General features: G+C 40.7%; 1 protein-coding gene across 6 annotated transcripts in view; it reads left to right on the top strand.

Annotated features, from left to right (window-relative positions):
- Positions 1-18,629, top strand: part of LOC101109890 (ATP-binding cassette sub-family C member 4-like) — a 247,820-nt gene that overhangs the window by 190,403 nt on the left and 38,788 nt on the right. For all 6 annotated transcript variants that reach the window (XM_060394638.1, XM_060394640.1, XM_060394639.1 and 3 more), the window contains 3 exons: positions 707-817; positions 12,054-12,154; positions 13,414-13,605. In XM_060394638.1, coding sequence (XP_060250621.1) covers positions 707-817; positions 12,054-12,154; positions 13,414-13,605 — 404 coding nt within the window. The remainder of the gene's footprint in view (positions 1-706; positions 818-12,053; positions 12,155-13,413; positions 13,606-18,629) is intronic.

Genomic DNA, 18,629 nt, shown 5'->3' with positions numbered 1-18,629 from the left:
CCTCAGGGTGTGCTTTGCCAACTCTTTTGAGAGCAGACATTGAAGGTAGTAGAAGTATTGAGGAAAATAAGTTCCTGATTTGCTACCCACTTGATTATGCTTTGTATCAGTGAAGTTTGTTTGTTTTCCATCTAGGTAGAAAATTCAGAATTTCCTCTAAGTCTATAAAATCCTGGCCAAACTTTCCAATCATTAGTGTATTTTGAAGATAACATGGCATTTGAAGGCCACATGCAGATCCTGTTAGCTGATGGTCGTGTGGACACTGGCTCCTAAGAATAACCACTTCAGGCCTTGTAGAGAGGGCAGAAGGTGCTGGAGCTATGCTCTCTGCTGTCAGAGCTGGGAACAGCTGACTCTTTGAGAGGAGGATTTTCATGTTGAGGCCCAGCACTGCAGGGAACACACCAATGAGATGTTTTTCCATCTTCTTTCCTGTGATGGTATTTTTCTTGATAACCTTTGGGTTGAAGTTTTCAAAGCATGCTTCCTGGACTGATTCCTGCATGTCCCATATGTTGTTTTGTGTTGAACCTAGTTTTCTGGAATCTTCAGGTTCCTTTGAAGTTACAGGTGTGTAACTTTGCTGTTCTACCTTGTGTAAAATCTTCTGTAGCTTAACTGAAGAAAATGCTCTCCCTCATGAAAAGCAGCTAACATTGTTTTCCTGTTTATGTATTACACTTTTTATGATTCACAAATCCAGAGGCTTGGTTCCTGCTTTTGACGACGTCCCGATGGCTCGCTGTGTATCTGGATATCACCTGTGCCATCTTTGTCATTGTTGTTGCCTTTGGATCCCTGATTATGGTGGAATGTAAGTACAAATGTAAATATTTGTGCTATGTTTACATTTTATAGCTTTGTTTGTAGTTATTAAACTGTTTTCATCTTGTCTAATATATACTCTTTGGTTCTAATGAGTTGTATTAAAGTGTCTACAGCATGTGACTCCACAGTGTGTCCATGTGAAGTAATTTGTGTCTTGATGAGAACTTTTATCTTTTTTCACTCTTATTTATTTACAGTAGGTCCTATTAAGATCATTAAAAAAATTTTTTTTTGATTGGCATATAGTTGATTTATGATGTGTTGACTTCAGGTGTATAGCCAAGTGAATCTGTTACACATATATCCACTTTTTAAAAGACTCTTTGTCCATACTCCATAAACATTGGGGTGCCTGTATTTGTTTTTAGTAATTTGTGTTTTGATTAATACTTCAAATGAATAGTCCTTTAGAAAAGAATTTCTGATTTTCACTTTTGGAATCTTTAGGAGCAAAACCCAGGTATGACGTGCCTGCTCCAGCAGACCTGTGGTGTCTTAGGCCACTGCTTTGGCTCACTCAGGCCATTCTTTAATTTTTGTTTTAAGTTTTATTGGGGTATAGTTAATTTACACTGTTGTCTTAGTTTCTGATGTACAGCAAAGTAAATCTGCTATCAGTTCATTTCAGCCACTCAGTCGTGCCCGACTCTTTGCGACCCCATGAATCATAGCACGCCAGGCCTCCCTGTCCATCACCAACTCCTGGAGTTCACTCAGACTCATGTCCATCGAGTCAGTGATGCCATCCAGCCATCTCATCCCCTGTCGTCCCCTTCTTCTCCTGCCCCCAATCCCTCCCAGCATCAGAGTCTTTTCCAATGAGTCAACTCTTTGCATGAGGTGGCCAAAGTAGTGGAGTTTCAGCTTTAACATCATTCCTTCCAAAGAAATCCCAGGGTTGATCTCCTTCAGGATGGATTGGTTGGATCTCCTTGCTGTCCAAAGGACTCTCAAGAGTCTTCTCCAACACCACAGTTCAAAAGCATCAATTCTTTGGCACTCAGCCTTCTTCGCAGTCCAACGCTCACATCCATACATGACCACAGGAAAAACCATAGCCTTGACTAGATGGACCTTAGTCAGCAAAGTAATTTCTCTGCTTTTGAATATGCTATCTAGGTTGGTCATAACTTTTCTTCCAAGGAGTAAGCATCTTTTAATTTCATGGCTGCAGTCACCATCTGCAGTGATTTTGGAGCCCCCAAAAATAAAGTCTGACACTGTTTCCACTGTTTCCCCATCTATTTGCCATGAAGTGATGGGACCGGATGCCATGATCTTCGTTTTCTGAATGTTGAGCTTTAAGCCAACTTTTTCACTCTCCTCTTACACTTTCAGCAAGAGGCTTTTAGTTCCTCTTCACTTTCTGCCATAAGGGCGGTATCATCTGCATATCTGAGGTTATTGATATTTCTCCTGGCAATCTTGATTCCAGCTTTTGTTTCTTCCAGTCCAGCGTTTCTCATGATGTACTCTGCATAGAAGTTAAATAAGCAGGGTGACAATATACAACCTTGACGTATTCCTTTTCCTATTTGGAACCAGCCTGTTGTTCCATATCCAGTTCTAACTTGCTTTGTGACCTGCATACAGATTTCTCAAGAGGCAGGTCAGGTGGTCTGGTATTCCCATCTCTTTTAGAATTTTCCACAGTTTATTGTGATCCACACCCACACTTTTTTAGATTCTTTTCTCATATAGATCAATACAGAGTTCTCTGTACTTTACAGTAGTTTCTTATTAATGATCTATTTTAATATTTTATATATAGTAGTATGTCTGTGTCAGTCCCAGTCTTCCAATTTATCCTTCCCCTCCCTTATCCCCTGGTAAACATAAGTTTATTTTCTACACCTGTTACTCTACTTCTGTTTTGTAGATAAGTTCATCTGTAGCCTTTTGTTATGTTCCATATGTAAGCAATATCATATTCTATTTTTCTCAGACTTGCTTCACTCAGTGTGCAGATCTGTAGGTCCAGCCATGTTGCTGCCAATGGCATTATTTTGCCCTTTTTTAATTTTATGGCTGGGTAACATTCCATTGTATGTATGGTACCGTATCTTCCTTGTCCATTGCTCTGTTGACAAGCATTTAGGTTGCTTCCATGTCCTGGCTGTTGTAAATAGTCCTGCAGTGAATATTAGGGTGCCATGTATCCTTATAAATTATGGTTTTCTATGGATATATGCCCTGGAGTAAGATTGCTGGATCTTATGGTAGCTCTACTTTTAGTTTTTTAAAGGAACCTCCATATTGTTCTCCATAGTGGCTGTATCAGTTTATATTCCTACCAACAGTGTAGGAGGGTTCCCTTTCTCCACATCCTCTTCAGTACTTATTGTTATAGACTTTTTTTAAAAAATATAAATTTATTTATTTTAATTGGAAGTTAATTACTTTACAATATTGTATTGGTTTTGCCATACATCAGCATGAATCTGCCACAGGTATACATGTGTTGCCCATCCTGAACCCATTCTGACTGGTGTGAGGAGAAACTTCACTGTAGTTTTTTGCTTAAAAAGTTTTTTTTTTTCACTGTAGTTTTGATATGCCTTTTTCTAGTAATTAGAGATGTTGACCATCTTTTCATGTGCTTTTTGGCCATTGATATGTCTTCTTTGGAGAATGTTTGTTTTAATCTTCTGCCCATTTTTTGATTGGACTATTATTTATTTTTGATATTGCACTGCATGAACTCTTTGTATATTTTGGAGAGTAATCCCTTGTCAGTCACTTCATTTGGAAATATTTCTCCCATTCTACAGGTTGTCTTTGGTATTTTTTATGTTTTTTTTTTCTGTTCAAAAGTTTTTAAGATTAATTGAGTCCCATTTTTTTTGTGTGTGTTTTATTTATTTTCATTGCTCTAGGAGGTGGGTAAAAAAGCTTGCAGCAATTTATACCAGAGAGAGTTCTCCCTATGTTTTCATCTAAGAGTCCTCTAGTGTCTGGTCTTACATTTATGTCTGTAATCTATTTGAGTTTACTTTTGTTTATGATTTTAGGGAGTGTTCTGATTTTATTCTTTTACATGTAGCGGTCCAGTTTTCCCAGCACCAGTTATTAATGAAACTGTCTTTTCTCCATTGTGTATTCTTGCTTCCTTTGCCATAGGTGACACAGGTACGTGGGCTTTTCTTTAGAATTTCTGTTCTGTTCCATTGATCTATATTTCTGTTTTTGGTGCCAGTAGAATACTGTTTCAATTACTGTAGCTTTGTGGTATAGTCTGAAGACAGGGCACGTGATTCCTCCTAGCTTCATTTTTCTTCTTTGTTTTTCTCATGATTATATTGTCTATTCATGGTATTTTGTGTTTCCATACAAAATATAGATTTCTTTGTTCTAATTATCTGAAAAATGCCATTGGTAATTTGATAGGGGTTGAATTGAATGTGTAGATTGCTTTTGAGTAGTTTACTTGTTTGTTTGCTTGTTTACAGTATGTCTTCATTGAGATCTTTTATCTTTTTATTTTTTCTTTGAATGGGTTGAGATCTACATAACTGTAGCAAGATGACCTTCTGAACATCCCAGGTAGTGTCCTATATCTAGATGGAGAGAACCAGGTTTACTATTAAGCTTTTTGTACAGATTAGGTTTTAGGCTTTAGTTTTGGGCTACTTGGAATCCTTGGTTGTAGGGGTCTGAGGAAGATTCTCTATAGCAAAAACAGTATCCTCACTGCTGTGTGCGTCCCAGATGAGCAGTTGTTGGAATGTGTAGCATGAATTCACCATCCCTCACTATCCATAGAAATAGCCCTGTATCACAGTCTTTAATAATGGAAAAATGAGAGTAATATTTTAAATTTAAAAGCACTGGCTCTTAGAATCCATTGCCTTCTTTTTGTGATTTCAACTGCAGCTACATTGGGTGTAGAAAGTGAAGAAACATAATGATAATTGAAGCATAAGGACAAAAATCTGAACAATGGCATCCTCAACTATATTATACTGCCAAGTGTATCTCAATCCATGTGGGATTAAACGACAAAGGACAAAAATGTTAAGGACCTAAGAGAAACAGAAGAGATTAGCAAGAGGTGGCAAGAATACACAGAAAAACAGTACCAGAAAGATCTTAATGACCTGGATAGTCACGACTGTGTGGTCACTCATCTTGAGCCAGACATCCTGGAGAGTGAAGTCAAGAGGACCTTAGGAAGCATCACTACAAACAAAGTTAGTGGAGGTAATGGAATTCCAGCTTAGTTATTTCAAATCCTAAAAGATGATGCTGTTCATGTAATATGCCAGCAAATTTGCAAAACTCAGCAGTGGCCGCAGGACTGAAAATCAGCTTTCATTCCAATCCCAAAGAATGTTCAAGCTGTCATACAAATGCACTCATTTTACATGCTAATAAGGTTATAATAAAAATCCAATGGACAGAGGACCCTGGTAGGCTGCAGTCCATGGGGTCACTAAGAGTTGGACATGACTGAGCGACTTCACTTTCAATTTTCACTTTCATGCATTGGAGGAGCAAATGGCAACCCACTCAAGTGTTCTTGCCTGGAGAATCCCAGGGATGGGGGAGCCTGATGGGCTGCTTTCTATGGGGTTGCACAGAGTTGGACATGACTGAAGCGACTAGGCAGCAACAGGAGCAAAATCCTTCAAACAAGATTTCAACAGTATGTGAACTGGGAAATTCCAGATATACAAACTGGGTTTAGAAAAGGCAGAGGAACCAGAGGTCAAATTGCCAACATTCATTGGATCATAAAGAAAGCAAGGGAATTACAGGAAAAACATCTGATTCATAAACTATGTTGAAAGGCTTTGACTCTGTGGATCACAATAAACTGTGGAAAATTCTGAAAGAGATAGGAATACTGACCATCATACCTGTCTCCTGAGAAACCTGTAAGCAGATCAAGAAGAAACAGAACTGGACACGGAACAATTCAGTTCAGTTCAGTTGCTCAGTCGTGTCTAACTCTTTGTGACTCCATGAACCACAGCACGCCAGGCCTCCCTGTCCATCACCAACTCCCGGAGTCCACCCAAGTCCAAGTCCATTGTGTCGGTGATGCCACCCAACCATCTCATCCTCTGTCATCCCCTTCTTCTCCTGCCCTCAATCTTTCCCGGCATCAGGGTCTTTTCAAATGAGTCAGCGTTTCACAGCAGGAGGGCAAAGTATTGGAGTTTCACCTTTAGCATCAGTCCTTCCAATGAACACCCAGGACTGATCTCCTTTAGGATGGACTGGTTAGATCTCCTTGCAGTCCAAGGGACTCTCAAGAGTCTTCTCCAACACCATAGTTCAAAAGCATCAATTCTGTGCTCAGCTTTCTTTATAGTCCAGCTCTCACATCCATACATGACCACTGGAAAAACCATAGCCTTGACGAGATGGACCTTTGCTGGCAAAGTAATATCTCTGATTTTGAATATGCTGTCTAGGTTGGTCATCACTTTCCTTCCAAGGAGTAAGCGTCTTTTAATTTCATGGCTGCAATCACCATCTTCAGTGATTTTGGAGCCCCCAAAAATAAAGTCTGACACTGTTTCCACTGTTTCCCCATCTATTTGCCATGAAGTGATGGGACCAGATGACATGATCTTAGTTTTCTGAATGCTGAATTTTAAGCCAACTTTTTCACTCTCCTCTTTCACTTTCATCAAGAGGCTCTTTAGTTCTTCACTTTCTGCCATAAGCATGGTGTCATCTGCATATCGGAGGTTGTTGATATTTCTCCTGGCAATGTTGAACCAGCTTGTGCTTCCTCCAGCCCAGCATTTCTCATACTCTGCATATAACTTAAATAAGCATGGAACAATGGACTGGTTTAAAACTGGGAAAGGGGTATGACGAAGCTGTATGTTGCCACTATTTTTATTTAATATCACAGTAATCTGAATCTATGCCCAACCAGTAATGCTGAAAAAGTTGAAGTTGAACGGTTCTATGAAGACCTACAAGATCTTTTAGAACTAACACCCAAAAAAGATGTCCTTTTCATTATAGGGGACTGGAATGCGGCAGTAGGAAATCAAGAAACACCTGGAGTAACAGGCATATTTGGCCTTAGAGTACAGAATGAAGCAGGCAAAGGCTAATAGACTTCTGTCAAGAGAATGCACTGGTCATAGCAAACACCCTATTCCAACAAGACAAGAGATGACTCTACACATGGACATCACCAGATGGTCAACACCGAAATCAGATTGATTATATTGTTTGCAGACAAAGTTGGAGAAGCTCTATACAGTCAGCAAAAACAAGACTGGGAGCTGAGTGTGCCTCAGATCACGAATTCCTTATTATCAAATTCAGACTGAAATTGAAGAAAGTGTTGAAAACCACTATACCAGTCAGGTATGACCTAAATCAAATCCCTTATGATTATACAGTGAAAGTGAGAAATAGAATTAAGGGACTAGATCTGATAGACAGAGTGCCTGATGAACGGAGGTTCATGACATTGTACAGGAACAGGATCAAGACCATCCCCAAGAAAAAGAAATGCAAGAAAGCAAAATTGCTGTCTGAGGAGGCCTTACAAATAGCTGTGAAAAGAAGAGAAGTGAAAAGCAAAGGAGAAAAGGAAAGATATAAACATCTGAATGCAGAGTTCCAAAGACTAGCAAGAAGAGATAAGAAAGCCTTCTTCAGTGATCAATGCAAAGAAATAGAGGAAAAAAAAACCAAAAGGGAAAGACTAGAGATCTCTTCAAGAAAATTAGAGATACCAAGGGAACATTTCATGCAAAGATGGGCTCGATAAAGGACAGAAATGGTCTGGACCTAAGAGAAGATATTAAGAAGAGGTGGCAAGAATACACAGAAGAACCGTACAAAAAAGATCTTCACGACCCAATTAATCACGATGGTGTGATCACTCACCTAGAGCCAGACATCCTGGAATGTGAAGTCAAGTCAGTCTTAGAAAGCATCACTATGAACAAAGCTAGTGGAGGTGATTGAATTCCAGTTGAGCTATTTCAAATCCTGAAAGATGATGCTGTGAAAGTGCTGCACTCAATATGCCAGCAAATGTGGAAAACTCAGCAGTGGCCACAGGACTGGAAAAGATCAGTTTTTATTCCAATCCCAAAGAATGGTCAAACTACTGCACAATTGCAGTCATCTCACATGCTAGTAAAGTAATCCTCAAAATTCTCCAAGCCAGGCTTAAGCAATACGTGAACTGTGAACCTCCAAATGTCCAAGCTGCTTTTTTTTTTTTTAGAAAAGTCATCAGAGATCAAGTTGCCAACATCCACTGGATCATTGAAGAAGCAAGAGAGTTCCAGAAAAACATCTATTTTTGCTTTTTTGACTATGTGAAAGCCTTTGACTGTGTGGATCACAATAAACTGTGGAAAATTCTGAGAGATGGGAATACCAGACCACCTGACCTGCCTCTTGAGAAATCTGTATGAAGGTCAGGAAGCAACAGTTAGAACTGGACATGGAACAACAGACTGGTTCCAAATAGGAAAAGGAGTACATCAAGGCTGTATATTGTCACCCTGCTTATTTTTATATGCAGACTACATCATGAGCAATGCTGGGCTGGGTGAAGCACAAGCTGGAATTAAGATTTCCAGGAGAAATATCAATAACCTATGCAGCCAAAGATGGAGAAGCTCTATACAGTCAACAAAAACAAGACCAGGAGCTGACTGTGGCTCAGATCATGAACTCCTTATTACCAAATTCAGACTTAAATTGAGGAAAGTAGGGAAAACTGCTAGACCATTCAGGTATGACCTAAATCAAATCCCTTATGAATATACAGTGGAAGTGAGAAAAGATTTAAGGGCCTAGATCTGATAGATAGAGTGCCTGGTGAACTACGGGATGAGGTTCATGACATTGTACAGGAGACAGGGATCAAGACCATCCCCATGGAAAAGAAATGCAAAAAAGCAAAATGGCTGTCTGGAAGGGCCTTACAAATAGCTGTGAAAAGAAGAGAGGCAAAAAGCAAAGGAGAAAAGGAAAGATATAAGCATCTGAATGCAGAGTTCCAAAGACTAGCAAGAAGAGATAAGAAAGCCTTCTTTAGTGATCAATGCAAAGAAATAGAGGAAAAGAACAGAATGGGAAAAACTAGAGATCTCTTCAAGAAAATTAGGGATACCAAGGGAACATTTCAAACAAGATGGGCTCGATAAAGGACAGAAATGGTATGGACCTAACAGAAGCAGAAGATATTAAGAAGAGGTGGCAAGAATACACGGAAGAACTATACAAAAAAGTTCTTTATGACCCAGATGATCATGATGATGTGATCACTAATCTAGAGCCAGATCTTGGAATGTGAAGTCAAGTGGGCCTTAGAAAGCATCACTATGAACAAAGCTAGTGGAGGTGATGGAATTCCAGTTGAGCTGTTTCAAATCCTGAAAGATGATGCTGTGAAAGTGCTGCACTCAATATGCCAGCAAATGTGGAAAACTCAGCAGTGGCCACAGGACTGGAAAAAGTCAGTTTTCATTCCAATCCCAAAGAAAGGCAATGCCAAAGCATGCTCAAACTACCACACAATTGCACTCATCTCACATGCTAGTAAAGTAATGCTCAAAATTCTCCAAGCCAGGCTTCAGCAATACGTGAACCATGAACTTCCTGATGTTCAAGTTGGTTTTAGAAAAGGCAGAGGAACCAGAGATCAAATTGCCAACATCCGCTGGATCATGGAAAAAGCAAGAGAGTTCCAGAAAAACATCTATTTCTGCTTTCTTGACTATGCCAAAGCCTTTGACTGTGTGGATCACCATAAACTGTGGAAAATTCTGAAAGAGATGGGAATACCAGACCACCTGACCTGCCTCTTGAGAAATCTCTATGCAGGTAAGGAAGCAACAGTTAGAACTGGACATGGAACAACAGGCTGGTTCCAAATAGGAAAAGGAGTACGTCAAGGCTATATATTGTCACCCTGCTTATTTAACTTCTCTGCAGAGTACATCATGAGAAATGCTGGACTGGAAGAAATACAAGCTGGAATCAAGATTGCCGGGAGAAATATCAATAACCTCAGATATGCAGATGACACCACCCTTATGGCAGAAAGTGATGAGGAGCTAAAAAGCCTCTTGATGAAAGTGAAAGAGGAGATTGAAAAAATTGGCTTAAAGCTCAACATTCAGAAAACGAAGATCATGGCATCTGGTCCCATCACTTCATGGGAAATAGATGGGGACACAGTGGAAACAGTGTCAGACTTTATTTTTGGGGGCTCCAAAATCACTGCAGATGGTGACTGCAGCCATGAAATTAAAAGACGCTTACTCCTTGGAAGAAAAGTTATGACCAACCTAGATAGTATATTAAAAATCAGAGACATTACTTTGCTGACTAAGGTCCGTCTAGTCAAGGCTATGGTTTTTCCAGTGGTCATGTATGGATGTGAGAGTTGGACTGTGAAGAAGGCTGAGTGCCAAAGAATTGATTCTTTTGAACTGTGGTGTTGGAGAAGACTGTTGAGAGTCCCTTGGACTGCAAGGGGATCCAACCAATCCATTCTGAAGGAGATCAACCCTGGGATTTCTTTGGAATGAATGATGCTGAAGCTGAAACTCTAGTACTTTGGCCACCTCATGCAAAGAGTTGACTCACTGGAAAAGACTCTGATGCTGGGAGGGATTGGGGGCAGGAGGAGAAGGGGATGACAGAGGATGAGCTGGCTGGATGGCATCACAGACTCGATGGACATGAGTCTGAGTGAACTCTGGGAGATTGTGATGGACAGGGAGGCCTGGCGTGCTGCGATTCATGGGGTCGCAAAGAGTCCAACACGACTGAGCGACTGAACTGAACTGAACTCAGATTTGCAGAATATACCATTCTAATGGCAGAAAATGAACAGAAAGTGAAGAGCCTCTTGATGAAAGTGAAAAAGCAAGTGAAAAAGCTGGCATAAATCTCAGCATTCAGTGATCTAAGATCATGGCATCCAGTCCCATCACTTCATGGGAAAAGACTGAAAGCAGTGACAGATTTTATATTCTTGGGTTCCAGAAATCACTGCAAACCGTGACTGCAACCATGAATGAAAAGACGTTTGCTTCTTGGAAGGAAAGCTATGACAAATCTATTCAGAATGTTAAAAAGCAGAGGCATCACTTTGCCAACAAATTTCCATATAGTGAAAGCTATGTTTTTGCCAGTAGTCATGTAAAAGTTGTCAATGGATGTAAAATTTGGTCCATTAAGAAGGCTGAGGGCCAAGGAATTAATGCTTTCAAGTTGTAGTGTTGGAGAAGACTCTTGAGAGTCCCTTGGACAGCAAGGAGATCACATCCTTAAATCCTAAAAAAATCAACCCTAAATATTCACTGGAAGGACTGGTGTTGATGCTGAAGCTCCGATACTTTTGCCGCCTGATGCGAAGAGTTGACTCATTAGAAAAGACCTTGATATGAGAAAGATTGAAGGCAGGAGGAGAAGGAGGAGGCAGAGGATAAGATGGTTAGATAGCATCATGAACTCAATGGACATGAATTGGAGCAACCTCTGGGAGATAACAAAGGACAGGGAAGCCTGTAGTGCTACAGTCCATGGTGTCACAGAGTCAGACATGACTTAGTGACTTAACAACAACAACTTTGTTAGTTCTTTCTAAATTCATATTTTTTTAAAAAAAAATTTACTTGTTTATTTCACTGTGCTGGGTCTTAGCTGGGTCATGTGGGATCTTCAGTCTTAGTTATAACAGGCAGGACTTTAGTTGCAGCATGTGACCTCTTATTTGTGGCATGTGGAGTCTAGTTGCCTGACCAGGGATCGAACCTGAGCCCCCTGCATTGGGAGTTCGGAGTCTTAGCTATTGGACCACTAGGGAAGTCTCCCATAGTGTTTTTTTTTTTTTTTTTTTTTTACTGTATTATTGTCTCATACAACAGAAGTAATATTATGAGTGATATTATTACATGCAAATGATTTAAATATTATAAAGGAGTCTTCTCACTACTATATAATAAAATAGATAACTAAAAAGGACCTACTGTATAGCACAGGGGATTCTATTTAATACTCTGTAATGACATATATGGGAAAATAATTTTAAAAGAGCAGATTATATGTATATATCTGGCTGATTCACTTTACGGTACACCTGAAACTAGCATAACTTTGTAAATGAACTATACTCCAATAAAAATCATAAAGGAGTCTTCTTTGTAAAGTGACAGAAGGAGCTGTGTGAAGGGTTGAGAAGTAGACTGACCGTATTCCTCTTCTTCCTCATTTAGCTTTGACTCCTGGGCAGGTTGGCCTGGTCCTGTCTCTCACGCTCACACTCACGGGGATGTTCCAGTGGTGCGTCAGGCAAAGTGCTGAAGTTGAGAACATGGTGATGTTTATCTTTCAGTTCTTAGCCTTTCCAGGTCTCCTTGCTGTTATATGGCATAAAAGCAATTCTTATGTAAAATAATAAAACTTTTTTTTAAACATTATCTTACAAAGTTTTTTTTTATGTTCTCCCCCATTTGCTTAAGGGCTTCCCTGATGGCTCAGATGGTAAAAAATCCGCCTGCAGTGCAGGAGCCACAAGAGACAAAGGTTCTATCCCTGGGTTGGAAAAATCCCCTGGAGAAGGGAATGGCTACTCACTCCAGTATTCTTGCCTGGAGAATCCTCATGGATAGAGAAGCCTGGCAGGCATCTATGGGGTTGCAAAGAGCTGAACACCATTGACCGACTTTCACTTTCACGTTCCATCTGCTTAAAGTTAATAAAAATATATGTGTATTTTCCCACATATGTATGCCACATCAGAAGGTTTTATATTCATCACAAACTGTCTTCAAATACAGTAAATGTCTCTGTAGGAGAGAGGTTCTGAAATTCTGGAGACAATATAAGCTAATTTCTTAGCAGCTTGTTTATTTTGCGTCTTAATGGGTAATTCCTTATTTCTGGTAAAAGGATCAAATCCAGTGTTTTAAGGTTTGTTTAATTAATATGTTCCTCCCCCCCCCCATTTTATGACTTATTCTTGTGTGTATTGAACACCTGAATTTGCTGACAGCCATTCTCTCTGGTAGGATAGGCTAGTTATGGTTGTTTAAGAGGCCTTAGTCGATAAGAAAATTATACACTTCTGAATATTTGTACCTTCTCCTAAAGGGAGAAAAACAATAAAAATGAAGTTTTTCCATTTATTTCTTCTAACAGAGTGGAAGGTGACTAATTATTAAAATGATGTTTGATGACTGTCCAGTTCTGCTCATCTGTAACACATGGCCCTTCTGTAGCCACACATACTGATTGATGTCCATAAGTGTTCTTCTTTTCTTTAAAAAAATTCTTGTGTGTTTTTTTTTAATTCAGATGTGAAAGGTGGATCAAAAAAACTTACCATTTATTTCTCTAAATTTTTTAGCTTTAATATAAAATGGAAGGAAATAGTCATGTGTAAAAATGTTGAAGATGATGAATAAGTCTGCAAATCAGCTAAGGCCTCATCAGACTCCTACATCTGTCCTTTGTGGATGTTGAGACCTGAGATACTCTGAACCATAGAAAACCAGGAGGTTTCATTTACAATATATGAACATCCATAAACTAGATCCCCTGATACTAACTCATGTGATGTCATATGTCTTTCAGATGATTTCAGTAGAAAGGGTGATTGAATATACAGACCTTGAGAAAGAAGCACCTTGGGAACTTGAGTATCGTCCACCACCATCCTGGCCCCCAAATGGAGGGATTTCCTTTTCCAGTGTGAACTTCAGGTATAACTCGGACAGTCCTCTGGTATTGAGGAACCTTGAAGCATCTATTTACCCAAGAGAAAAGGTTAGTTTAAGTCGTTTGCCTCTTTAAATCCAGCTAAAGATTTAGCACCACATCTGTTCTTGGCTTCCTTATCATTATGTCAAGGGGACTGTTTGCTCCTAATGGATGCAGATTAGATTGGTGACATTGTAGGTGAATCTTTCTTGGAAACTAACCATGGGATGGGGATACCAGCAATTTTTCCCCTGTGTTGTGAGCTCCCTCATGATGGTTGATGGGTCCTGGGATCCGGGGCTCCATCTTAACCTGACTCAGGACACTATATGTGACACCTGATTATTCATGCAAAGTCTGGGACGTCAGCCTTGTCTTCCTGGCCCTAACTCTCCAATATTTCATTCCTTTCCATCTTTTCTTGTTTGTATTTCTGAAATCTTCTCTTCTCTTCCTCCCTCTGGTTGCAGCCTCCTTCCCTGTCCCTTAGCCCTTCCTGTAGCCTTGTCCTCCACTCACCCACACTGAGCTGCCATCCTCCTCCCCTCCCCACACAGACTGTTTCTTTCTTAGCCCAGATCTGATCCTTATTGGCCTGGCTGAGCTGCTGCTGGAACCATAGCATAGCCTCAAGTCCACCCAAGCAGGGGCTGTGGGGTGACCTTGTGTCCACCAGAGAAGAGCCTCAATAATGACCCAGTCAGGAGTGAGGAACCAGGGCCTCAGATGGAGGCAGGGTCTAGAGACTGGCTCAAAGTCAAAAGCAAATAGCAGGGAGCAGAGAAGATCCACTTAAGAGACAGCAGAGAGGCTTGTGACCTGCACCTGCTAGTGTCCACGTCTGCTGGTGACGTTCCTTCCACACTCAGCTTGGGGCCCTCAGCTGGGACCAGGACAGAATCTTGAAGAAGAGACTAAACCAGAACAGACAAGGCGTTAGGTGCTCTTCCCCAACCCCCTCTGCAGTCAGCATGTCTCTGACATACACACCCCCCTGCATTTGGATTGTGTGTAGTTTCTCCCAAAGCACCACGTCCTCCCTGTTCCAAGTGCACATGCTGCCCTTCTACCTCAGAGACCCAGGCCTTCTGCCATCTGGATGGTGAACATCTCATTTTCTGAGTCAAGTCTAGTGCATCTTCGAGACCCTCAGTTTAATATACCCTCATATATACTAATATATATTTAATATACATACTTAATATACCAATACTTAATATACTAACATATACTTCATATACTAATACACACACACACACACACACACACACACACACTAATATACCCTTAGTGTCTTATATATTCTTTTAAGATTGCATTTATGGTACATCTATGTTCAAGGCAGCCAAAAGTTGGAAGGAACTAAATCCTTGCAATGAACTATTATTCAGCCTTAAAAAGGAAGAAAATTCTGACCTATGGATAGACCTTGATGACATTTTGCTAAATGAAATAAGCCAGACACAAAAGGAATGAACATTCTGATTCCATTTATGTGAGATTCCTAGAGTAGTCAAATCCAAGAAGACAGGAAGTAGGATGGTGGTTTCCAGGGACTGGGGCAGAGGAAATGGGGTGTTGCTTTTAATGGGTAAGAATTTCAGTTTTGTGAGGCAGAAAAAAAAAAAATCTCAAGCTTGGTTGCACAGCAATGTGAATGTGCTGAACACCAAACTATCCACCTAAAAATGGTTAAATTTTATGTTATGTGAATTTCATCATAATTAAAAGATAGCACCTGTGGCATGCTTTGTAATTTGGGATCTGTATCTCATAGTACTTTGAGGCTTTTTATAATCAGGGAGCATCTTGTTTTCATTTTTGTCCCCAGAAAGCATTCTGCAGGGCACAGAGAGGGTGCCGAGGGACTGCTGGCTGAGAGGGTGAGTGAGTTACACAGGTGTGAGCAAGCAGGAACCAGCACACACACATGACAACTCTGTAAATACCTGAAAGAACTGCTCTTTAAAACTCTGATAACCCTGTATGTGAGACAGCAAAAGAGACACAGATGTATAGAATGGTCTTTTGGACTCTGTGGGAGATGGTGAGGGTGGGATGATTTGGGAGAATGGCATTGAAACATGTGTAATATCATATATGAAATGAGTCGCCAGTCCAGGCTCAATGCATGATACTGAATACTTGGGACTGGTGCACTGAAACAACCCAGAGGGATGGTACAGGGAGGGAGGAGGGAGGGGGGTTCAGGATGGGGAACACATGTATACCTGTGGTGGATTCATGTTGATGTATGGCAAAACCAATACACTATTGTAAAGTAATTAACCTCCAATTAAAATAAATAAATTTATATTAAGAAAAAAAAGTCTTACCATCCCAGACCCATCTAATTGCTGTAGCTGTAATTTAATGAATGAAACCTTGTAACATGAAAGAATATTCAACGTAATGCCTGAATGCTACCCAGGGATCAGCTTCAGTTAGTCACAGGGCAAAAACTCGCTCCTAATTATTTCCAGTTTCAGTGTAGGTCAGGAAAAATGTGAACTGCTGTGTCAGGAAAACATTAACTAATCTTATCCCTGAGAGCATTGTAGGTGAAGTTCACTTACTCTCAGACACTGTGTCTGTTAGATTTTCTGTTGTAAACGTAATTCAGTTAACCTGCACTTGTCTTAAATTTCCCCCAAAGCCATACAATATGACTTATCTAAAATACTCTGTAGTACAACTTAGGAATATAACAGATTCTTATTCTTCCTTCTAAAACCTGAGATTCTGAAATGTTTGAGGGAAAATTGAATTTGGAGACTGAATTAATAACTGCAGTAACTTGATTTTTGATCTGTGCCTTGGTCCACTCAGTATCACTGTTAGCTTCATTTCTGTGTTTGGAGGTGATACCGGGGCAGTGTGTTCATGAATGATTTCACTCTACCTGTCTACCTCCCAGGTTCCCTCTCCTGCTCACCTGTCCCAGCCCTTGTCACTCCAGGACACCCCTTTGGTGTTGGATTTGATTGAGAGAGAATGTTGTTGAGGTGGGGAGAGGGGTGTGGTGGGCAGGGGACATGGGAATGAGCCAGCCCAGCAGAAGTGGGGCTTTATTCTCTTTCCCTTGTTTCCTCTTCTGTCCTGATTCCTGGGAGTTAGAGTCAATAGGAAAGTATAGTAGGTACTATTCAAGATTGCCGGGAGAAATATCAATCACCTCAGATATGCAGATGACACCACCCTTATGGCAGAAAGTGAAGAGGAACTAAAAAGCCTCTTGATGAATGTGAAAGAGGAGAGTGAAAAAGTTGGCTTAAAGCTCAACATTCAGAAAACTCAGATCATGGCATCTGGCCCCATCACTTCATGGGAAATAGATGGGGAAACAGTGTCAGACTTCATTTTTGGGGGCTCCAAAATCACTGCAGATGGTGACTGTAGCCATGAAATTAAAAGACATTTACTCCTTGGAAGGAAAGTTATGACCAACCTAGATAGCATATTAAAAAAGCAGAGATATTACTTTGCCAACAAAGGTCCATCTAGTCAAGGCTATGGTTTTTCCAGTGGTCATGTATGGATGTGAGAGTTGGACTGTGAAGAAAGCTGAGCACTGAAGAATTGATGCTTTTGAACTGTGGTGTTGGAGAAGACTCTTGAGAGTCCCTTGGACTGCAAGGAGATCCAACCAGTCCATCCTAAAGGAGATCAGTCCTGGATGTTCATTGGAAGGACTGATGCTAAAGCTGAAACTCCAGTACTTTGGCTACCTCATGCGAAGAGTTGACTCATTTGAAAAGACCCTGATGCTGGGAGGGATTGGGGCCAAGAAGAGAAGGAGACGACAGAGGATGAGATGGCTGGATGGCATCACCGACTTGATGGACATGAGTTTGAGTGAACTCTGGGAGATGTTGATCGACAGGGAGGCCTGGAGTTCTGTGATTCATGGGGTCGCAAAGAGTCTGACATGACTGAATGACTGAACTGAACTGATGCAGGACTTTAATTCACAGAAGAAATAGCAAGTAAAAATAAGAAACTAGGACTCAGCGACTGAACTGAACTGAACTGAGGACTCCCCTGGTGGTGCAGTGGATAAGAATTTGCCTGCCAATGCAGGGGACACTGGTTCAATCCGTGGTCTGAGAAGGTTCCACATGCTGCAAAGCAACTAAGCCCTATACCACAACTACTGAGCCCATGTGCCACAACTACTGAAGTCTTTGCTCAGCATCAATAGAAGCCCCCTTAGTGAGAATCCTGTACACTGCAACAGGGAGTAGCCCCTAGTCATCACAATGAGAGACAGCTCTTCCCAGGCAATCAGGACCCAGAACAGCCAAACATAAAAGCCAACATGAGGTAAATAAGACCCTAGACTTCCTGGTTAGAGTCTGAAAACAGGCTACATTTTTCATTTAGATGATTTTGTGGTCGATTTGATCATTTTAGAGAATCCTTGGCAATAAAGTATTTTCCAGCTCTTGAGGTAAATTGACTTTGCTTTGTTTTTGCTCACAGCTATTATTTGAATGATACATTTTTACAGATGCTTAGTAGACCACGCTATAATGTGCAAATGTATTAGTTTCTTACATTTTCTCCTTTTTTACTAATATTTTCTTAAAAACCACTCTCCTTACTCTCAGATTGTCCCCCTTCCCCTGTTGGCTTCCTAATTCCTTGTGATTCAAACTGTGGTGCCAGAGCCAGCAGCACCTGCATCTCCTGGAGCTTCTTAGAAACTCAGAGTCTCAGGCTCACCCAGACCTCTTGACTCAGCATTGCATCTGAACATAACCTCCTCCTTTCCCTCCCATGGGCAGTTTTTGATGAGTGATAACCTGTGATTCCCATGAAATGTGCTTTGACAGTTTGACATTGAACTCAAGAATTCCCAAATCTCTGTTGTGACTGAGCAGGAGGCTCTAGAATATTCTGTGCCACTAGATTTCCTTACCTTTGTGCTCTATAAATTGCACTTTTACATTGTAATCTAATACTGTGTGATTCCGCTGCATTATTTGTCTTTTCAGTGGAGTCTGTCTTCCATCACAGGCATTTTTCATTCTGCTGCCCTGCCTTTCCCACACCAGCCTCCTGCAGGGACTGGAGGGATTTCCCACAGG

The sequence above is a fragment of the Ovis aries genome, chromosome 10, assembly GCF_016772045.2.
Source record: "Ovis aries strain OAR_USU_Benz2616 breed Rambouillet chromosome 10, ARS-UI_Ramb_v3.0, whole genome shotgun sequence".
Taxonomy (NCBI): Eukaryota; Metazoa; Chordata; class Mammalia; order Artiodactyla; family Bovidae; genus Ovis; species Ovis aries.
Note: the sequence above shows the minus strand (reverse complement) of the source record. Positions and strands in the feature narration are given on the sequence as shown.